General features: G+C 43.5%; 1 protein-coding gene and 1 pseudogene across 1 annotated transcript in view; one reads left to right on the forward strand and one right to left on the reverse strand.

Moving 5' to 3' along the window:
* The window catches only part of MED17 (mediator complex subunit 17), a 113,208-nt gene that overhangs the window by 75,708 nt on the left and 13,338 nt on the right, over positions 1-24,162 (reverse strand). The window contains exons 3-6 of the mRNA XM_086935312.1: positions 22,600-22,819; positions 12,768-12,904; positions 12,598-12,682; positions 5,825-5,977 (exon numbers count right to left, since the gene is read on the reverse strand). Of these exons, the coding sequence (XP_086791438.1) occupies positions 5,825-5,977; positions 12,598-12,682; positions 12,768-12,904; positions 22,600-22,819 (595 nt within the window). The remainder of the gene's footprint in view (positions 1-5,824; positions 5,978-12,597; positions 12,683-12,767; positions 12,905-22,599; positions 22,820-24,162) is intronic.
* LOC147698737 (protein VCF1 pseudogene) lies at positions 20,294-20,858 on the forward strand (annotated as a pseudogene).

The following is a 24,162-nucleotide window of genomic DNA, read 5'->3' on the forward strand; positions in this document are numbered from 1 at the left end:
GAAACCCTCAGCCATCTCACAGGAGGATAACTGTCGGGCTGAACAGCAGTTGCGTGAAGTATGATTGTTTCCAGCATGTATCCCTCGATATCTTATTTCTTGCAAGAAGCGCCGAAAAACATTTTTTTTCTGGAGCTCGTTGGTCCGTTCACAGCGGAAAGTGTATTGCCTTTTCTTCTCCCTAGAACATGCCGCCCACTAGTAAAAGAATGCACTCCATAAGTGACTGTTTGATATGTTACCTTAAAGCGCCACCATGTGGCGCTTTACTGCATATGACTATGACTCGTGTTATTAAGAGGAACTTTTACTCGTTTAAAATGGTTTTTACTATACACGACTTTGTTGGGATAAAAAAAAGGTGGGGTGAGTCTCTAAAAGGGGAGTGGCCAGCAGGGCTGGGGCAGAATCAGTGCGGAAAGCATCACTTACACTCCCCCTGGTTTCTGGGCGCTCGGCAGTCCGGGCCTTTGTTTCTTTTGTGTGGTTATTACTTTTGTTTATGTTTCATTGTCCTCGCTCACTGAAACGCCCATTTCAGCAGTTCCTTGCTGTTTGCAGATGGGTGGATGATTGTCAACGGCTCCGCATTTCACCCGGCCGGTCCCTTTAAGAGGAGGCGCGGTGCCTCCCTCCTCGGTTTGCCAATGGGATCTTTCTCGACTTCTGAAAGAGGCTGAGATAAGAGAGCTGAGGAGATTATCAGCCTTTGAGTGGAGGGAGGGGGACGGGTCATGTGAGCGCCCCCCCATCCAGAGGAACAGTCCGGACACACCCCCGGCAGCAGTCACACCACAGCGAGCTAGAGGGGTGTCCTGCATTCATTCCGGCCCAGGCAAGTGTCCCATAAGCAAAGCCCCCATCCTCTTCTCTGTAACCAAGTGTGCAAATTGGACAAATGGGGCCTTTTGAGGTCTAATTGAGCGTGAGAGAAGGAGCTGCCCAGTTAATGAGGTCTGAGAGAGCTGCCTTTTCATGCCTTCAAGAAGACCCCATACCGTCCCTATAAAATCACCAATCACGTGATATCACAGAATCTGTCGTGACAGGCGCGCGGAGCGCGGTATCAGGAATGTTAATTAGTGCGGCGATTGTTTCTCTCCATTGACTCCACACGGGGGCTGTCTTTGAAGGCACGGGGGCTTAGCAGGTAGTGCACACAGGGGCACCGCGTCGCCTCTGAGTGCGGATTCACGAACCAGGTGAACACACCCCGTGCAACAGCCGCGCGACTTATTACAAAGGAGGTACATTAATTGCAGGGTTATAGTTTTGGGGCCAGGCGGGAATCCGTTAGACAGCTCCTGTCCCTGCCTTGTTTACCCGTCTGTGCGGTGATAACGGTTCAACTACATTTGTGTCTACACTGGGAGCGAGGTAAGTCTGGTCTTGCAAACACTACAACACCTCATGTTTACTCGTGGTGTAGATAGGGATCATTAAAATACATCATATCTGCCCGTGGTGAGTAAAAGAAAACTTCACGTCCACCTGGGATGAACACCTCTACAGCTCACGTCTACCCGTCGTGCTCTCTAGAGCACCGCACACATACCTGGGTGCACTCAGTGACACTTCATCTCTGCCCGGCCATTGGTCCTCTCAGTAGCAGTCACGCCAGCCCGTGGTGCACTCAGTAACAGTCTGCCACGGTGCACGCAAGAGCACCGCACAGCCACCCGTCGTGCACATAGTAACAGCTCACGTCTTTCAATGGTGCAAGCAGGAGCACCGCACATCCATCCACCCGTGGTGCACTCAGTAACAGTCTGCACTCAAGAGCACCGCACAGCCACCCGTCGTGCACATAGTAACAACTCACGTCTTTCAATGGTGCAAGCAGGAGCACCGCACATCCATCCACCCGTGGTGCACTCAGTAACAGTCTGCCCTCAAGAGCACCGCACAGCCACCCGTCGTGCACATAGTAACAACTCACGTCTTTCAATGGTGCAAGCAGGAGCACCGCACATCCATCCACCCGTGGTGCACTCAGTAACAGTCTGCACTCAAGAGCACCGCACAGCCACCCGTTGTGCACATAGTAACAACTCACGTCTTTCAATGGTGCAAGCAGGAGCACCGCACATCCATCCACCCGTGGTGCACTCAATAACAGTCTGCACGCAAGAGCACCGCACAGCCACCCGTCGTGCACATAGTAACAACTCACGTCTTTCAATGGTGCAAGCAGGAGCACCGCACATCCATCCACCCGTGGTGCACTCAGTAACAGTCTGCACGCAAGAGCACCACACAGCCACCCGTCGTGCACATAGTAACAACTCACGTCTTTCAATGGTGCAAGCAGGAGCACCGCACATCCATCCACCCGTGGTGCACTCAGTAACAAGTCACATATACACGTGATTACGCACGCACTCGGATCGGATCGTTTGAGGTGCATCATGTTGGAGTAGTGACAACTGATTGTGTTTTGCACAAACCAGCCTAGGATTACAGACACTCACTCATCTCACTTGATGTCATTTGTCCACACATAGCTCCCAGAAACCCCCTGGTTACAAAAATGACACTCCTGCTGTGGAAACATTAACTTTATGATCACATTTAAATGCGTTTTTATAGTGGAAAGACTCATACAAAGTGTTTGTGTACACAAACTACGTTGTGATTTTGAGGCCTTTACGAGTCGTTGGTAACAGTGGGCAGGCCAGAGAAGACTTGGGTAAGGGGCCTGGCTCTAGCAGCCAAAACGAGCTAAGCCATCACCCTCGCTCCATCTCGCTCTCTGCCTCGGCTTTCTCTTCCTTGCTCTTTCCATCCTTCGCTCTCTGTCAGTTTCTCCCTCCTCGGTCCGTTTCTCTCTCTTTTCACCCCTCCTTCGTTTTCTACCTCCTCGGTCTCTTCTTTTGTCTCTTTCTCTTCCTTGCTCTTTCCATCCTTCGCTCTCTGTCACTTTCTCTCTCCGCCCCCTCGTTATCTCCCTCCTCTCTGTCTCTCTTTTTGTCTTTCTCTTCCTTGCTCTTTCCATCCTTTGCTCTCTGTCACTTTCTCTCTCCTTAGTCTGCTACTCTCTCTTTTCGCCCCCCTCGTTATCTCCCTCCTCCTCTGTCTCTCTTTTTGTCTCTCTTCCTTGCTCTTTCCATCCTTCGCTCAGCCAGTTTCTCTCTCCTTAGTCTGCTACTCTCTCTTTTCGCCCCCTCGTTTTCTCCCTCCTCCTCTGTCTCTCTTTTTGTCTCTTTCTCTTCCGCACTCTCTCTCTCTCTTTGGCTCTAGAATGCTTCACTGAGGCTCCTTTGCTCTGCCTTTCGCCCTCTCTTCTTAGTTTCTCCACCCAGCAGTAGCACCTGCTTCTCGGCTCTGCTTGCTTTTGGCTCGAGACTGCCAGAGGACCTCGAGCCGAACCAGAACAGGGCATCTGGGTCGAACCTTCTAGCCCACCTCTAGTTTTTGCATGTTCACCCCACCCACCCATCTCCCCTCAACCCCTCTCCCCTCCCCCAATCACCTCCCCTGCTGCAGCCCCTCTCAGGTGACTGTTCTGCCACTAACCCAGTTTCATATTCGGTTACAAAGGGTCAATTCAATGCCATTTATTGATGTTAAAAAAAAAACATAAATAAAAATAATGTCAAGAGCAATGCCAATCGCTCTAACTTTAACAAAGGCAAAACCATTGCATTGTAAATGCTTGTTATTTATGGCTAGGACAATCTGGGTATCGTCGGCATAAGATGTAACCGCCAGGTGATGGATTTTTATGGTCCTCGCCAAGTCCGACACATAGATGTTGAATAATGTCGGACTTAGCGAGGATCCCTGGGGTACACCACAAGGAAGAGTGAAAGAAGGTGAACTGAAATTACCGAAGGTAACAGATTGAATTCGATTGGTAAGAAATGAGGCGATGAGGTCCTTCGCCGAGCCCGTGATGCCGGCCGATTCGACACGGCCGATCAAGGTGGAGTGATCGACCGTGTCGAAGGCCGCAGACAGGTCCAGTAAAATAAGCACCGCCGAACCTCCACCATCCAAAGACTTTCTAATTTCCTCCGTGGCCCTGATGAGTGCAGTTTCCGTCCCGTGTCCTTTTCGAAAGCCAAATTGTGTCTCGTCCAAACAGTTGTTGTGCTCTATGAAGTCGGAGATTTGTCTATTCATGATTTTTTCTACAATCTTGGCGGGGAGCGGGAGGCAAGCGATTGGACGGTAGTTGGCAACTAACGTAGGGTCAAGTGAGCTTTTTTTAATAAGAGGCTTGACGATGGCTCTTTTCCAGATGGAGGGGAAGGTCGTGGACAGGAACATGGCATTGAATATCTCAGTGAGTATAGGACAAAGGATTTCAGGAAAGTTTTTTAGGATAGAGGGGGGGCATGGGTCTTCTGGGGAACCGGAGTTTGTGGTGTTTAAAAGTTGGGACACAAGATCAGAGGAGATCTGGGAGAACTCCTGAAAGGAGTTAGAAGGGATTGATCGCGGGGGAATGGAAGAATTCGAGGCAGAAGGAAGACGGTCGTTAGAGACAGAGTGAGAATGTCCAGTGTTATTAGCATGAGCTTCGAATTGGGAGAAGATGTCAGTGACTTTTTTTTGGAAGTGATTAGCCAAAGAGTTACATAGTTCTTGGGTATACGTGACTGGGGTAGATGTAGTTTGTCCAGAGAGTTGCGTCACTACCTGGAAAAGTTGTTTGGTCGAATCTTGAGCAAGGTTAATTTGATTGGTGTAAAAATTACTTTTCTCAGTGATAATAGTAAAGTTTGTTGAGATGCTGGTTAAAGAATCCTTACAGGAGCGTCGATTTAAAATGGAAGGAGCATTGCTCTGTAAACAAAACATCTTGTCGGCGCGCATGAGTATATGTGCACCAATGTAGGTAAGACTTCAAGATAAGTGGGGATGCTTCACTACATTTATTTGCATACAAACAAAAACATGAAAAGCTGAATGGGAGTTGGAAAAAGGGAAGAAGAGTGAAACGTCGAGAGAGAGTTTGGTTCCGAAACCGTGACCTGAGGAGCATGTAACGCTGGCAGGGGTGAAATAAAATAAACAAGTTTTCCGGTTCCAGCTGCGCGAAACCGCACTGTGTTTAATGATCCAGAAAGGAATGCAGTTGGCACCCTGCTCAACGCTGCTCGCTTCCGACAGCTGTAGGCAATGGGAGAGAACATTTACAGAAAAGGTGGGACATGCACCCGCCTTTGGCCAATTGCGTGCTTTCATTTTTGAAAGCCACCCGCAAAGTCCAATGGAATGCGACAACCACATGCATGAGTTTCAGAGTGAGCTTTCAGAATGTCTGGAGTAATTCCAAGTTACCCTCTCCTAGAGCAGCGCATGCGTACTGAGCTAGACTCGACCTAAGAAACCTTTTTTATCCTTTACAGTAAAACTACAAAATGCAATTCACAATGTGATACTTGTTTCTTAAGCTTTTCTTCATTGATCTGTAGTCCTTTAAATGCAATATGGAATTATTTTCAATGCTTCAACTGCTTTGCATTTCTCAGCATGGTTATATTTTACTACACTTTTATCTGATATCAGACATGTTTTGTTAAGTTGTACCTTCTTGATGTAATTATTTCAATAAAGCGTTCTTAAACTTTAAAAAAAATGTTAAGTACTGCATGGTAACATTTTGTGCATATTCGTCAAACATGTTTACATGTACAAACAAGTGATATACCTATAACTGGAGTTGTCGACACCTACTGTTAAATATTACAACACACACATGAATGAAACTAACTCATTAATGGGAATTCAAACACATTTTATGTTCTATGCATCTAAAAGCATTGGTATACATGTGCAGACACGGACATCCAAACATAGGAAACCGTATTCTTACCTGGAAAAGGCTGCGAGATGATCTGATTCTTCACAACAATGTGAGGGATTTGGGATTTAATCTGTACAGCTTCCCGCGAGAGCTGTGCAAAGATCTCCTTACAAAGGAGGACATTCTGAGCTGCTTCCAGCTTTGTCTGCCAATGAGGCGCTCCTGAAAACACAAGGATTGCGTATTATCATGGACACTAATCCATTTTTTTTATCACTTAACTTGTTGCAGATTGGTGTCATCTTTACAAGCAAAAATCAAGCCAACCAAGTGTAATGTCATTCAGAAAATCTAACACCATAAGAACAACACACAGAATAGATTCCGTAAAGTTACGATCCGGTTGAATATGGTACAGAATTGTGTAGCTGCACAAGAGACTGTGAATGGAACTATCCTGGTTAAACTTAATGGTTTTTCTTTCACAACCAGAAACTCTGAATAAAAACTGGAAGTATGCAGACTGCCAGTTTCATAGTCGTAAAAGTGGTTTCCTGTCAAGTCAAGCGAAAGTCTCCAGATCGTTTTTCACACTCTAATCATACTACAGATGAAGAGGAGCCCAAAGGAAAGTACATGAGAAATATAAGTAAGGCTAAAAACTAGAAGAGTAAACAAAGTAAAAAATTAGACACTGATGTTCAGCAACTGATAATGAATATACTTAAATTGTAGATTTCCTCTTACAAGGCACACTTAAGCTTTATTTCTCTTCCTTGTCGTAAGTCCGATAATTCTCCCCCCCATAGTATGGTCGTCTGAGGGACCTTAAATACTGGCACTTGTATGGCAGCACACACCAGGTGCCACACACCTCGGTATTCGGAATGAATGGAAGAGCTGCCCAGAATCCCACAGGATAGGACACCCAGCGAGGAGATAAAACAGTGTGGGTTAAAATGTGGAGCCAGATTAAGAAACCGGTGTTCTGAGACTGAGCCGAAACGTCTCAGTGAGTTCATCCTTCACCGTCAGAGACCTATCCTCCTGGGCGGTAGTCACTGTTCTGGGGTGTACAGCAGCAGCCAGTAGTTAGCACTTGCACCACGATATCCCACCTGTACTACTGCTAATCCACTGGATTCTGGCACTTTTCAGACACACTCAAAGCTGGGGTTCCACATATTTTATTCTAGTCAGTTGAGAATCCTGTAGCTTGAGGATATCATCTGCCCAGCGGCTACGCAGTGCCCCTTCTTTTACCAGGTTTACTCTATTTTTTTGTGGGCTCTTCCTCACGTCGTTTATTCAGATGATTCCTCCTCACCTGTAAAGGTGTTTGCTGCCCCTTACAGGGTCCTCATCAGTGGCACAGCTATCACCCACTATTCTTAAGATCTGGAAATTTTGAGGTACAAAAAGAAATCAAATTCCTCAATCCTGGGGTGCAACACCTTCTTCTTTCAACTTCAACTTTCAACATAACATTATGTTTAAACCTTTTGTGATGCAGAATGCTGACATTGTCAGTGCTGAAACCCTAGAACAGGTCAAATGCACCTTAATCCTGAACTTCACTTTCCTAAATCCACCCATTCTATAACTTAATTCTTGTTTAGTTTGAAAAATACTATAGTTGCAAAGCTTATCAGTTGTCATTTCAGTAACAAATAAGCAGTAAAGCACCCAAGCACAGATAACAGAAGGGACGAAGTACCTCATAAAGCAATACTTCAACAGAAAAAAATCCTAAACACTGTTTAGGGCTACAAAAAAAAACATCAATATTCGTATCTTTTCACCAACAACTCACAATAGAATATTCTTAGCAAATCTTAAAAGTACTATTCATAATTTTAAAAAAGGCAATAAAACAGGACTCATTTTATTTTAATTAACGTGAAATACATTTTCATTTCACACCATACGCCTCTTAAAATACATATTCCTATTTGTTCCAAACAATCACAAAGAGCAATCAACATATTCCTAAGGGGAAAATAGTAAATCTCGACTATTAAAGATGGTCCTGGGGGCAAGTAGAGAATCAGAGGCGTCTGGCCCTCCCAGACTTGGACAAGTAAAATCTGGCAGCTCAGTCTGAATGGTCTCTAACTGAGACAGAGAAGTACTGGATACTTATGAAACCTGCAAAAATGAGAAAGGTACCATGGGATGTAGCATGGCTTCGTAAAAAGGAATGACCAGCTGTGTGCTAAGTTTCAGATACCTTACGCACTACGATGAAAGTGTGTAATAGAGTTGAGTGCGCATTCAAACATCACATCCTTTTCATCGTTGTTTATGCCCTGGCTCCTGCATCCTTATACTACACAAGGTAACGAGGGAAACCAGTTCAAGTCATGGAGAAAGGAGAAGGGGTAGATTGCTCAGAAACCGTTTTCACCCCACGGAAAGGGGTGGGGGCACTGAGAAGCTCCAGACAGTGGGCCTATGCCCGTTTGCTGGGTCTTGATCATTTGACATGACAGTGTGAGCTACATTGATAATCTGTTAGAGGGAGGAGGGTTGGGGTGCCATGGTAAATTGGCAGTTTTTAGGTCTCGCCTTTTCCATTCCGAAGGAATGGGAAATGGCGAGAATTCAAGTGCTCAAAATACTCGTGAAACCATGGGTTTTTTCGTGCGGTTTTCTTCGAGTTCACGTGGCCACAGGCACGCGCTTTTGGGCCATAAACTTTCACGGCCATTTGTTCCCCCGCTCCAGCACCTCCCCTCTCTCTCCCCGCACACAGCCTTACTTGGATTTCTCATCCCCCCTCCCCAGCCAGCTTCCCCCAGGCCGTGTTCCCTCCCACCTTTCCTCCTCTCCCAGCCCTTTGATGCTTCCGCCGCACTCCAATTGCTCCCCTCTCCCGTGGCGTTTGTAATCCTGCCCCCTCACCCTCACACTGTGCTCGCATCTTTTTCTTCTTTTCATGTGTTGGGGTTTTTAATGTATGGGATTTTTATTCGAGGACGTATCTTTGACAGAGGAAACGGATACTCCACTCGGACATGCTCTCGTTTATAACAAAACTAGATCCCACCAGAGTCTTCGAGCAGAGTTACCCGTGACCGGGATCCTACAGTCAGGCAGTCTGAAACTTCCAGGGTCGACCCAGCTCTCTTAACTGTCCATATCCAGGCTGCCACCAGCTGAGAAGGTGCAGCTTTCATTTTACAGACAGGATCCCGATTAACTCAACATCGGTTCACCCACCGCATTAAACTTGTGTTGCTCTAGAACAGGGTTTGTATTCATCAAAGGCATTTGCTCTCTGCAGCCAATAAATGCTTCGCTATTCTGACCGACGCACTTTTATTGGCTGAGATGCCGACAATGCTCCAATGCTACCTGGTCTTACATATTACGCCTTCCTCTACAATGTGTTCGGCCAGTCGGTTAGCTGCCAGGCGATCCGGAAGTATAGACATCATAGAGGCGAACGTCTTCGTTAACAAAAACAATAACGGGAAAAGAACCTTGGGTTGAATTTTCGAACGGTCCGCGTAGGCAGTGGACAACCGGGGCCAGCTAATAATGGGCTGGCTGTACCTATGTCTGGGCGCTGACCTCCAGAGGGGCGCATGGAGTTGTCAGCATACAGATAAGGACGCTGTCTCCATCTGAATTGTCTTTCAGCGTGTCAGTCCCCACTGCAATTAATCATTATTTTTTCCCTTATTCAGGCTCCCCTGTTCAACCTCCTTCTCTCCTTCCTTAATTTCCCTTACATCTCACTCCTTACAATGTTGGCGCCGGCCTGAATGAGCTGAACTGTGGGTGTTTCAGGTGAGGGTGGAGGAGAAGTAGAGTTTGTATAATCAGGTCATGCCTGAGCAATGAGTAACAAAAGTCCCCTGTTGTCACATTTAATTTGCAACAGTAGAGGAAAATGAGGAAGGAGCAGAGCAGAAGCGTGCCAGCCAGCTAAGGCCTCGGTCCAGAGTAGCCGAACCCCTTGTTATCTCATGTCCCTACGTCACAGCCACAACCATTCCCCATCCTGACGGGGAGGGACCACTCATAAAACACCCCTTTGATTATTTAACAGGGTGAAGTGAACCCAGCAACACAAAACATAACAGCATCTATGGTCATGCAATACCACTTCCGGTTGAGTCATGTCAGTGGTTATGTGATGTCACTGCCTGCTGCATCATCACTGTTCAAGGACCTGGAGCCTGACTCGCATTCCCAAGCGGTTGTGAACGTTTGAGAGCTATGAAGTCGTTTTAATATCAGTTCCGCTCATTTGTAGGTTGGGTTGAGCATCCCCCGCTTGCATAATAACTCTGTGCAGATAACATGCAGAGACTTTGTATAATTCAATTAACTTGTTTTCCAACATGCTGGATATCGAAAATAAATCAAATACAGTGATTTTTCAGTTTAATGTATCTCATCATTTTTTAAATTGGTCTACTAAACACTAGTGATTCTTCACCATCATTTCCTTATATTTTAATATTTCCTCAGATCTTCACGTCATTGTCCACGTTTGGACGGCGCCTCCCTTTGCCTCCGAGAGCTTCAAAGGGATCTGCTTCTCCGCCCACTGCTTCACACTTCACGGCCTGGCGGCTGTGACTCGCGTCAGGTCTGCAAAGCTACGGCCAGCTGCTGGGCAGTAAGGTTGCCTCCCCCCCAACCATGGGAAGTCCCTCCAGTGAAAGCGCACTGTTCTCTATCAAAACGCCAATACTTATTGTGGGTTTTATTATCCTGCCTTCAAAATATTTGTTTTGGTAAAATTTTCCATAACAATTATGCTGAGATTTATTTTGTTATGCAAACGCCAGATATGAATTTCTGCCCTGTTTTCTGTGCCACAGTTTTTCTATTTTTCCACTATTTTATCTACTTCGGACCATTGCCATTATAAATTACAATCACTTTTATTTAAGTATTAATTATTTTAAAAAATTAAAAGCCATTGTTATTTGTAATATCAATACATCTAAGTCTCGTCAATACAAAACATGTGGCATTACAAATGCTAAAAGTGTCACATTTGCTAAAGTTAAAAGTATTGGCATTGTAAATCACAAAACATAAATATAAAATGTCATTTACAAAACCAATAGCTCCAACTTTCCTACTGCGAGACCTATTGGCAACGCCAGTGCTTGTTTATGCAGCCGTTTTATATGTGAGGAGGTGACTTGTGTTTCCTTGTTAAACCCAAATAAAATACTAACATTAGATACAGGCAATAATTTACATAAGACCTTTGTCAGGAAACTTACGGACTTAACATATTGCTTTTGTCCTACCTTTACCTTTATTTAAGATAACTATCAGATGGCATTCAAATTTGCAGTGGTTCAAGATTTCCTTTTTAGTAAATCAGAGAACAAAAACAATGGATTCCCAGGTTGAATGGTAAAGTCATATTCAAGAGCCTTAGAGCTCCACAAGCTGGTTATCTAAAAACAAAAACCAGTCCAATATGCTACAACACGCCTCTGTAAAAGTCCTAGAATTTTCACTGGTCCCTTTAGCCAAATCACTCAACATATAAGTTTTAGTCACACAAAGGAGTATACTAGGTACACATTTATTGTCCAAATATTATTGCAATGCTCGATTGTATAAGCTATAAATAAAAACAAGCATTTGGGCGCCATATAGAGACAGCTGCCTGCACTCTGCAAAGATAAGTGGGAGACAATAGAACGTTGCAGCATGCATATCATGGGTTCAAACGCAACGTTAATTTGGTGGCATTTAATCCCAAAGTGTGCCACCACCGTTAAGACCTCAGTGGTCAGTGATGTGTCAGGTTTTCAGATTATGAAGATCAAATTTGTACTGGCGGAGAAAGGATAGAGGTGCACGCCCCGGTCATGCAACTCCAACCAGCAGCTGCAATCATGTGGTGAGGTCTGGCACAGGAGGGAGCAGGACAGCCCAAGAGTTATGTTTGAGCCAACAAAGGCGGGCGATTTTGCCTCCTTTTAAGTACAACTCTTGCCCAACCACTACAGAGGCTCAGCCAACATCGCCTCACCTAGAGAATGCCCAGATTTCAGTTAAGGGGAGAACCTTACACAGCTTTGCTGCATTTCAATAAAGGTTTTGCCGGCTACAAGGGGGAGGTAAACTGAGAAAGAAATTATCAGTTCTAGTGTTGGCATGCCTGATCTTAGTTATCATTTACCCTGGAAGACACCAAAAGCTGCACGGTATGCTTAGGCCATTCACAAAGAAGCTAGGTACCCTGAGCAGATAGACGTAATTGCATTTATATAGCGCTTACTACCCCTGATTAGGTGTCAAAGAGCTTTTGAAACAAGTAGCACCTCAACTGGAACCCAAAAATGATTAGGGGTGAATTAGTATATGGAGATATTAAATTAATTTGAGCTGTAGGAATGTTAGTCTTTTATTTGTATTGAAAATGATAGTGGAGAGATAGAAGAGAGAAGGCTTTGCAGTTATATAGCGCTTGCTACCCTTAATGAGGTGTTCAAGGGCTTTTCAGCAGGTAGCACCCTACTCCGGAACCCAAACAGGATAAGTGGGGAGATAGTATGGGGGAATATGAAATTAATTTGAGTGGTGTACAGGTTAGTCTGTTTGGATTGAAAAGGAATAGCGGAGGAATAGAACAGATGGACTTTTGCGATTGATAATTTCTTGTGGATTGCTGAAAGATGAATGACAAACCAGTTATTCTCCAGTGGTGTGCAGAAACAAAAGTCGGAGAAACTAGAGATCAAAAGGGAGTGTCAAATTTCCAGGTGTAACACGGGTACCATTGAACTACAATGAACTGCACATTGTATACCTTGAGAAGCAAATAAAAACAATATATAAGCAAAGCATGATTGAACCTGGTTTGGATTTCGGAAGCGGCCGTTTGAAGAGGTTTATAGTTCCAAGATCACCAATGTCAGGAGATTGCTTCTGGATTGAAACCTGCAGATCGATACAGAGAGAATGATTACATTTGCACAGACAAAAGATGCATTAAGACATGTGCAGGAGATACTCTCAGACAAACCTTTAAGTAAGCAGATCCCTCCAGGTCACTGGGTATTTGGACATCCAAGGGACAGTAATCATCCGGAATCTTTTTATCCCAATCGAGGTCTGTGTTTTTTATCACTTCAAAAGTGCCGTGGTGAGGAAAGAGTGATCCTAGGCATAAAAGACAGATACTTGATTTGTTCATCCCTTGAAATGGCCAAGTCATTTTTACAGATTAACTTCTACTGTCACTCGAACAGCGGCTCACATTAACATTTCACAGTGGAGGACACAGGAGGAAATGAAATACAATCATGATCTTTCTTCTGAATCACGTTTCTTACTGCGAAGCACAGGGTTCAGACCGGTGTTGGAAGAAAGTGCTTACATGCTAGGCAGAATTATTAAACATTAAGTAAACAACACTAAATTTAGGTCTTGACTATATGCAGATGTGCAGAGTGTAATATGCTATTGGTTACTACTGCTGATTGTGGGGGAGGGGCCATGGCTCACAACAGGTGAATCCTTTGATTATTCCACATCGCTCTAGATTCGTCAAAGAGCGTTACGAGCATACCACTGAGACATTGTTTATGCCCTGAGTAAGGATGCTGTCCACCAGATAAGGGGTGTGTTTTTAGCTGTATGATTGTGAACAGAAGGTTCAAGGTATGTCGTTTGTCTCTTTAGTAGCAGGATTACATATAAATGCAACTATGAAATGTCGATGCTGCCAAGTTTGTACTTATTGAAATGTAAGTAATTTGTACAATATGCCTATATGCTTATGTTGATGAACTATGCATTAGTATACCTATGAATTTCCAACAGTTGTGTACTTTGTCTTCGGGTACTTTGTGAGTGAAATGATGATGATCTTTCTCATATGTACTCAGGGCCGATGTATCCTTATCTGAGGGATTGGATGTTGAGACTTTGATTTTAATTAGTGATATACCTGAATTATTTTTGGAGTAAACATATCAGATGTTTAGGAAATAAAAGTGCCTGTTCTTGAGTATGATGCAATTAGAAATATGTGCATACCAAAAAATTGTGGTTTTAGGTGTCCGTTATGTAATTTGTGTTGTTTAACAAAGAGGTTTTGCAGAATGTAACATATGATTGTGATTGTAATATGATACATTAGCTGATCCTTATCTGTACATTTTCTTGAATTGCAGGCTCTGATTTTAATGGGATGGTTTATTCTATTTGCCTGAAGAAGGTGATGTCTACTTATTGATTGCCCACCGAAATGCGTCGACGCACAAGAAAGGAAGAACTACTCTGAGTTTTGGGAGACAAAAAATCTGATGGAATAATAATAATAATGATAAGTATTGATCTCTGATTTACCTGTGTATTTCTCCCTGTGTTAATAGGAATCAATTTTTCCTTATTTTCTGTCCCGAGATTTGTTTTTATCTTTTTGATCATTTGCTAATGTACTTGTATAATGCAAATGTACGTGTATTGTTATAATTTTAATATGTGTTCTTATCAGGTTCGTTTGACACAAGCCTGCGTTGGTTTTAATTTGTCTAAATAAATTGTATTTTTTTTTTTTATACATTCATAATTTCTGCATTTGCTCATTTGTTTTTTACATGTGATGCACTAAGTTTTTATGTTGATATTGATGAGCTGAATGTATGCCTAGGTTCAATACAGCCCAAGGGAGAATTTATTTTCTGACATCACAACAGGTAAAGCCTTGTGTGGGTCATAATGTCCCTCTCCTCCTTCAACAGTGGTAATTAATTGCACATTTCGCTCTGCACATCTTCACATATGGTTTATACCATGGTTTTAAAAAAAAGTATTTAATCAAATGCAAGGGATTAAAGTGTGTACAAACCTCTAACTTAGAGGAGAGCAACATGATTATCTGGCGTGCAGGCGCTTTTGTTTGGACAGAAACATCCCCTGCATGGTGACAGACGTGTACCCCTGCCCCGAGTGCCCCAGCAACATGGATATCTGGATCCGCTGCACCAATGTTTTGGTCATGAGCGAACATGGTTCATGCGTGTGCGCCTACAAACTAGGCCAGTCTCATGGTAATGCGGTCTGATTAGCCTGGAAGAGGAGCATCAAGTGCTAATCTCAGAGAGGTAAAGGGCTACTGCCCTTACCGGGAGTTGAATAACTCGAGCACAGTGGTGGCAGAATACCAGTTTTGTGTTAAGTAGTGATCAGAATTGTGAGCCAGCCATTCACCTGAGTCACCGGAGTGGTGTCAACTAGCCCACTTATGTAAAGTTCCACTGCTGTGTACTTAACTCCCTCTTGGCCTATATAGTGAATGCATGTAGTGGTAGCCCAGGGACTAGAAACACTGCAACCCCCAGACCGAAGGTATGGATTACTGACATTTCCTAGTGCTGGGGTGCGAACACACACACTTGAGGAAGGGGAAAAAAGTATCATCTATGTATGTCAGAGCAAAGCATAGCACGGAAACGGCCATGACACACAATAGATGATGCCCTCCAAATCCTTGATCACAATGAGTCTTGCCTCCTCATCCTTCTTGACCTCTCTTCAGCATTTGATACGGTCAAACACGAGAATCTACTGGAGCTCCTAAATACCAGAATGGGCATATCCGGGACGGTTCTCAAATGGTTCACGTCCTTTCTGCACAACCGTTCTCAGAGGTTCAAAATCAACAACGCACTGTCCTCGCCTGTGCCAGTAACACTGGGCGTCCCGCAAGGTTCCTCCCTATCCCCCACATTGTTCAACCTCGTCATGGAACCACTCACCACCTTGCTTCAATCTTCTAAGGTACATTTCCATATGTACGCCGATGCCACTCAGCTCTACCTCAAGCTTCAATCCCCTGAAGACATCAAACTGTTGAATGCCACACTAAGAAACACCCAAGCTTGGCTGGCCGACAATCACCTCAAACTAAATGCTCTGAAAACTGAGTTCCTTCTGATCTCTCCTCCTGCGAAAAAGGCCATCACCCAAACCTGGCTCAATCATCTAACCGCACTCAATGTCCAACCCACCATCGTGGACTCAGCGAAATCCCTTGGCATCACACTGGACTGCAATCTCGACATGCAGCAGCATGTTAGCATAGCAACTAAAGGAGCCAACTTCCAAATCAACACGCTGAGAAAACTCAAACCCTTCCTACCACCCAATGACTTCCAAACTGTGGTACAAGCCATAGTCATTCCTCGCATAGACTACGGAATTGTGGCTCTCAGCGGGCTCCCCCTGACAACAACGGCTCCCCTAAGAGCCTCCCTGAACGCGGCCGCGAGACTCATCACTGGCTCAAGAAAGCACTTGCATATATCCCCTGACTAAAAAGCCCTGAACTGGCAGCCTATTGAAGCCAGACTTCAGTTGAAAATTGCCTGTATGACACACTCGGCTGTACACCACAAGGCACCCAACTGCCTCTCTCAAAAGCTGACCATATCAGGAGGCTCAAGATCCAACAGAAGCACAAACACTCTTCTCCTGAAACCACGGAGATTCCGGAAGGAAAAAACATACAAACGCTCCTTCTCTGGAATGGCACCTAGGATCTGGAATGCACTCCCGCCAGAAACCAGGCTCATCCCGTCCACTATACTCTTCAAGAAAGAGGTGAAGGCCATCCTTATGGCTAAATACACCTGAACACTATTGATACTGGAACAATGACAGTATTCGGCTCCCACATTATCGGCTGTCTGAATACTTATCTATTTCAGTCCATTTTTTGTCTGATTCTAGATCTAATTCATTGCACGGATGCTATACTATTGATTTCCAACTTGTTTATTGGGTTGTACTCTAGGACTTGAGTGCCTCAATAACCTGCAACGCACCCACTACTGACTACTACTTTGCTTTCAACATTGTGTTTACTCACCCTCTGGGGTGCTATAATCTTATCCGTTTAGACATTGTACTGCTTCCATACTATTGTTTCTTGATTGTTTTTACTCTGTATACTCTTGTATGATTGATACCCTATTTTGGCAACTCACTGTCTACGGAATCTCATATTGATTTGAGAGCCTTGTTTATCCTACCTACTGTTTCTGTAAAGCGCTCTGATATCTGCAAAGATCTTGTTCGCGCTATATAAAACTTTAAATAATAATAATAATAATAATAATAGTATATCAAAGATCTCTTTGATTCCATGAAGTGTGTCTAGACAGTGGGGAGTGGGCTCATGACTTCTAGCTGCTGGAACAAGGACTAAGGACCAAGGTCTGCTAGTCTCCCTACTGGGCGAGGGGCATCACCCAGGAAGTCAAGACCATTTGTATTGAGCCTAGAGCACCGGCCTTCTGTAAGGCAGAGGAGAGCGCGCAGACGGAGCAAGGCCCAGTGAAGATCCTGCCAAGTGCAGCCTAGTGAGCAAAGTGTTTGACGCCCGGTCCAGTTGGGACCGATGCACAGAAGGAGGCAGCGACACCTGTGTGTTAAGAGGGGGTCATGTCAAGTAAAGTCCATTGCCCCGATGCAGGCCAGGTGTGCAACCCCCTGTGTGCAAGGAGAGGGACACCCTGAAGTAAGGCCTATCACCCTTGTGCAGGAGAAGCTGTGACTGCCGTATGCCAGGACGGGGCACCGTGAAGTAAGGGCCATCATACTGTTGCAGAAAAAGTAAGCAAATCCTGTGAGCCAGGAGGGGGCCCATCGAGAAATTAGAGCCATCGTTCTAAGGAAGGTGAAAGAAGCAATACCCGTGTGTTCTAGGAAGGGCCCACTTTGGGGGCAGGCGCAGTGCCCTGGATCGTCTTGCCCAGGTTGCGGTGAAGAACACCAATAATAAGTAGATTCTGGACACCGGAGGGAACATACACCATGTGAAGTAATTTAATCTGAATTCTGTAAAGTTTGCAGTCAAAACGTGTGCAAACTGAAGGATCCAATTTAAAAAGTCAGCATGGATTGGTAAATCTGTCATAATTTTCATGCTGATAAACTGAACACCATTTACATTGTTAGTTTAATTAGCACCAATTCTCCGCAGAGGTGTACAATCAGGGGACGCAGCTGTGACCTCTTGCTTGCTCCATGCTACTCCTGGCACTTCCTTTGCGACCCCTGGTCTAAGAGGGGGCAATATGATGCCAGGGGTTGCACAGGAAGTGCCAGGAGCAGCAGGGAGCAAGCAAGAGGTCAAAGTTTGCGAACCCTTACTATCCCCAAATAACGTCAATAAGCAAAACCATAATATTAAGTACTTTACAAAAAACAAGCATCTGCAAAGCCAATATGTCTCACTTTATTATACTAATCTGTGCAAACACAGGCATGCTTAAATGGGCACAGATTGTTTGAATAGCAACTCTTTGCGACTTGCCTCCTTCTGTGCCTCACATCTGTTATTCTCCAAGCTTACAGTGATGATTAACACCAGCACTGAAAGCACAGAGAAAGAAAACAGAAGCTTCACAGGCCTGGACAATAAACAAGGCATAGAAAAACCAGTTCCACAGGGACAAGGCACGACTAGTTTGTGTGTATTTGTGCATGTATGTGTTTCCAAACATTAGCATGAGGAGACCCACTGGCTTTGCCAATGCTTACTGTCAATAAGTTTGATCTTACCATTTAAGTCTACATTTTAACATGGGGAAGATGCTTTCGAGTCAGAATTTTGAAATGGCTGAATAAGTGGATTTGAGAGAGTTAAATGTTTGTAAGTGATATTTCTTTGTGGAAATTACATCTCGGACACAACCATTATCACCGATATGGAAGATGGAATGCTGTAGTAAGCTGCTGTCTAATAGGAACACATTGATGATTGTGGGAAGGGGCTTATACTTTTTCCCAGCTAAATTTATCAGTAGGAGGAGGAGAGTTGGTCAATGCATTAATGAAGAAAACTAGTAATAAAACTATTTTTACCTGCAGGAGGGTAGTACAAGACGTTGAGACCCAGTGGTGTAGGTGTTACAGCTACCTCTACAGGAAAGCATTGGAATAAGGACGAGTTTATGGAGTTAATCAAATTGCATTTGAGGAACTTTTTTTTTTAAACAGAGTTTTAAATAACGCGAACTTGACCCAAATCGGATATCAGAGAGCTTTACATTGCACCTGTTGCATTACATGAAGACACATTCATTTTTGTTAGGCATGGGGGTGGATTACGTGATTTGCCCATAATCACAGGATGTTCAGCGTCATTGCAGAGACTCGAACCCAGTTCACCAGATTCGTGGTCGACGGCCCTAGCCAATTGATTAACTCCATAAACTCGTCCTTATCCCCAACTTTATGTGGTAAAGGCAACCCCGGGTTCTGTTTTATCAAGGTGGAGGATGTTGTGCTTTACTGGTGAGATAGTGATATAGAGGATAAGCGGAAACAGGTTTCCATTGGTATTGTGGAATCAAGGCCACAGTCTGATGAGGTCATTTATACAAATGTCCTTAAAGAATACAGGCCTACAGTTCAGGAGTGCAGCTTTGAGGTGATAGGTAGGATATGGGAAAGTGACATGAGAGGTGGTGACGTTTATGAGGTTTGGAAGGACTGATCTTGGCGTTTACAACATCTAGCTCGGTAGGTTTACGGCAACAGGATGTGTCGTTAGATCTTTGTGTGCATGGGGTGTGTTTGAGGTAGTCTACATAAACGCATGCTCCAAAGCACTGGGGTTGGTGTGCATGCTGGGCTCTCCCAGAGTAAGTGTGTTGCAATAGGGATGGTGTGCATGGTAGCCTCTTTAAGAGGAGGTGTGTTGAGTGTGGGTAACGGGGGAGACAGAGGAGCAGTCCATACGAGGAGAGTGTTTATGGGAGAGACTGGGAGTGAAATATGCACACTTTTTATCATTTCATTTAATTTCACGTCCAGCAGTTCATTTTGAAGAGTGGATAATAGATGTATTTACTGGCCAGGAGTAAGGGATTGTGGAAAAACAGTTTGTGTACTGTTTTTGTATAGCTGGACTGAATCAGGTGGCTGGTTGAAAAAGGGAGGCTGTATTGAGGTGTAGATGTGAATACTAGAGGGCTGTGGGTTTGTTCCTTGACTTTATTTTGTTCTATGCCAGGGCAGCAGCAACTCTGTTTCAGATTACGGTGCAGACTACTTTGAATTATGCAGGCATTAAGCAGTCTCACTTCATTCCCGGAGCAGTGTGTGGATGATAATGTCGAGATATAGGAGTGGAAGAGCTAGTAGTGCCATAGAACAGATGGTATCAATCAACCAGCCAATCAATCAATCAAGGGAATTGTAAGCGCGCTACTCACCCGTGAAGGTGTCAAGGCACTGACACGGCACCTATGTTAACATCCCTAACCAGGGACGAAGCTTTTAAGGCCTTCAGGGTATCAAACATGTGGTAAAGATATGAAGGTTGATGATAAATGGATATTGGCTCATGATGTTCTGAGTTTCTTGCAAGCATATAAGTAGCTCACATACCTGGTTATGGTAACGGGACAAGTTACATTTTTTGCCATACAGGATTTTTGTGTTGAGACAAATACGTTAAAGGTTAGTGTATCAATCAATCATTAGCCCCCTGCCGGACCAACGCCAGCACCGGCGGGGGGAGGGGAGCGGAGTATGACCCAGACAGGAAGAGGTAGAAGGAGCAACAGAGGAGGCAGGCAACAGCCACAAGCTCCTGGGAAGAGGAGGAGACCGGAAAAGAAGGAGTAACTGGAATATTGAGGGAAGTTCTCTCCCACATCCCAAGAGGAATAGCAGAAGCCAAGTGCTTACAGACTCTTGGAATATGGAGTCCCCTGCAAGTGATAGCAGTCCTAGCAGCATCAACAGCCCAGACACAGCAAGTGGTCCAGAAACCAGCTTTAACCAGAGCCAAGCAGGCTGCAGCCCCAGCACACCCCAGTCTGTCTCTTTCCACGAGCCATCAGCACTAGGCCAAGGACCTTACTTCCACATCAACCAGATCTTGAAGGAGGCCCACTTCAGCAGCATCGTGGTAGCCCCTGTACATGAAGAGCCAGAAGTTCTTTGCCTTCTATGAAGGGACAGCACTGTGTCGATATGACCTTTCAACGTAAAATGTTAAAATTGCACAATCTCTGCCTGTTGGCTTTCAATCAACATTTAAAAAACAGGGTTAACAGGCAGTTTAACTGCACTATTTCTTTTTCAGATGGGCTTGAAGGAAATCTTTTATAACCATTGTTTTGGGGTGCAGAGGAATAAAGGTGGCTCATGTGCCTCATGTCCAGGGAACATTTGAAGAATTAGATTGTGTATTTTAGAAGGTTTGTTTCTGGCTAAAACAGCCTATAAATTTAGCAGTTTAAGCACTTATTTTAAAATGCAACTTCTCTGAAGATTTTTTTCTTAAAGTAGACCATTTTGGGGGGTGGGACCTGTTTAAATACATTCACTTTGTCTGAAAAGTTTTAGACGTTGATAGGATTTATTGAGAAGCAAGTTGCCCCTTTGTAAATGGTGCTTAGCTCACAGTTTTCAAAATAGACCATAAAGACCTGCCTGTTTGTTTAAATTATTATAAAGCAGCTGTGTTATACGGACTCCTAAATGAAAGACGTTACATTAAAGTTCTGATCAATCATTAGTGGAAACAATGACACCCGTTTTTAAGAGTCGAGTCAAAGACTATGGTATTTGTCACTGATTAAGAACCCCAAGATGGCTCTCAAGGCTCAGTGTGTGCAATATTTGTTTTGGATAGGATAGAGAGACTAGGCTCTCCACATTTCTTTTATTGTGTGCATCTTGGAGTCTGATCGGATATGAAGCTCTCTTTGTTATAGGCTTGGTGGTCATATTAGGATGACGCGAAAAATGTGTTGGCTGCTGATCTTGAGACGCAGATTATGGAACTGCCCAATATGCTGCCACAATGTATAATTTAGTACAGAGAGAAAGCGTCTTTTTAAGGGGTCACATTAGGTTTAAAAGGAATTCATTAATATGACATCACCTTTGATAAAGAAAAATAATCACTTTTAGGTGCACCATTAGTAGGAGTATGGATACACTTAAGCACAAAAGAAACACATTTAGATGACAATTTTCATTTACAATTAAAAACCACATAAGGTGCACAGAGAATGGTGCAAACCCATTCTTGGTGCAAATACCAGGAGTGCACTAGGTTCAAAATGCAATAGTAAAATGTCACATTAGGTATAAGAGGGGTGTATCCGTATGAAATCACACTTTACTGATCACATATGGAGGTGCAAAATCATTCTGGATGGCTTAACAGTAAGAGGGTGAAACAATTTTATGGCTGCATATCACACATAGGAGGAAACAGATTTTGGTGCAAAATCACACTGCAACAACAAAAGGAGTAACAATTGCATTTGGGTGCAAAAATAAATTTAGATGCAAAACAAAAGCAAACAAAAAACATAAGCAGAAAAAAAGACATATTTAACTGCCAAATCACAAGCAGGTGCAAATTCTCCCTTGGTGCATCAGTAGGAGTGTAAATTATTTGTAGGGAAAAAAAAAACAATAAAGAAAAATCATTTTGGTGCAAACATCACATCTTGGAAAAACGATATATATATATATATATATATATATATATATATATATATATATATATATATATATATATATATATATATATATTCCAGTGCACCCAAAAGTAAATACTGGAGCATTACAGACTCTGCAAACTCTGTAGAGTGACCATCTAGAGGTTTTATTTAATCTTGGTGCCAATTGGGTCCTACCTCATAAAACCTTTTTTTCCCATTGCAATTGGTGTTTGTGGCTATTAAAGCAGTGCCTTTGCCAATGTGTTACCTAAAGGTGCTACATTCACATTCCAGACTTAATGGAGTACAAACCTACTATGGGCACACGCTGTACAGTGAAGCTGAGTTTAAAGCAAAACATTAACCACCTACCAGCACTCCTGTAGCTTAGATCCCCAAGGATTTTATCTCCGACCTTTCTCAGCTTCCAATGCTGTCTAAGCCTCAATAACTCAGAGTTGAAATCTCTCTGCCGCTTATTTTCTTGGGTCTCAGCAACAGACTTGGTCAGGCGCTCTGCTCCTTTCAAAAGGATATGCGATGCCCCAGCAAGGGATTTCTTCTTTGAAATCAACTGCAAAATTGGGGGATTCTAAAAAGAAAAAAATTCAATTTGAACATTTTTATTTGCATCTACATTTAAGAAATAGATTACATGTTCTTCCTTGAATAAAAAATCCTGACTATAATGTAAGACATTGTTAATCAGGGCACATCTGTGTTTCAAGCAATACATCTGTACAATAAAACAACTAATTTCTCATAGGCAGACTGCTGCATAAAATGCTTTAAAAACAATGCTTGCTAGTAAACTGCAGAGAAAAAAAGCTTGCCCTTTTTTTTAAACTTTAGTTACAAGTCTATTTTAAAGTGGATTTCCTTAGATCATTTCCCTTATGCTTTTAGTCATATAATTTCCATGAGCACCTTCCATAATTAGTAGACCTTGTGTTTATTGTTGTGCAAGTGCTTGCTGCGGGTTTCAGAACATTCCCACTGACAAATGGGAAATGGTGGAGCATTAAGTCATGCAAAGACATTAAATATGAAAAGTCTTCTCAGGTTAAGTTAATTAAACCACGGGGTGCAGCAAATTCATCTTCATGAGGTTGGGCCACTAAAGTTGTCCTTCTATTGAAGATCTGTAAACAAGGCACTACCTCCGGGTTCAGATATGCAAACATTTGTGACAAGTATCATGTCAAAGGCTGCCATATCCTACGAATGGGATGCTCAACCTATGGAAGGCAGTATGGGGTACCGATTGTGCTTTGTGAGATGGAAGAATCTGATATTTCTAATTGATCTGCAGCTCTCTTGGGTTGTCAGATTGTAGATTGAGTAGAGAAGAAAAAATGCATTTACATGGAGTGTATGTGTTCAAATCAAACATGATTAGTTTTATGACACAATAGCCTTTTAGACGGACAATACATTATCTACCCATCTATTGTCAGACTCCTCCATTCATTCTAAATCAGAACACCACCTGTACCATGATCTTCACTTAGAAGTCGGCCTACTGCATCAGATCTGCTGTCAGCAAATCCAATCACAATCTCCACTTTTCCAAACCAATTTCCTAGTGTTTTCTGAAGAAATTCGCTCAATTTTAGAGCGATCATCCTCTCCAATCTGGACTTTGCCAAATTGCTCATCTTCCACTTGTCAAAGAATCAGATCTGTCCCAAAGCGGTCTAGAAAGCTGGAGACCACTGAAGCAGACCTTGACAGATACAAGTTCTAAGATAGCATAGCTCTGCTCCTGAACTGGCCAATGGCTCTTCATCAAAACACAGAAACATTCCACTTTAGGCCCGCAGAGTATGCTAATGTCATAGCACCCCTGCAACCAAATGTGCTCCATATACCTGCCTAGATCATGACTTACAGCCTAGCAATCAGAAAGAACTACCCCTCATGCATGCTGATCTT

The sequence above is a fragment of the Lissotriton vulgaris genome, chromosome 8 (genome assembly GCF_964263255.1).
Source record: "Lissotriton vulgaris chromosome 8, aLisVul1.2, whole genome shotgun sequence".
Taxonomy (NCBI): Eukaryota; Metazoa; Chordata; class Amphibia; order Caudata; family Salamandridae; genus Lissotriton; species Lissotriton vulgaris.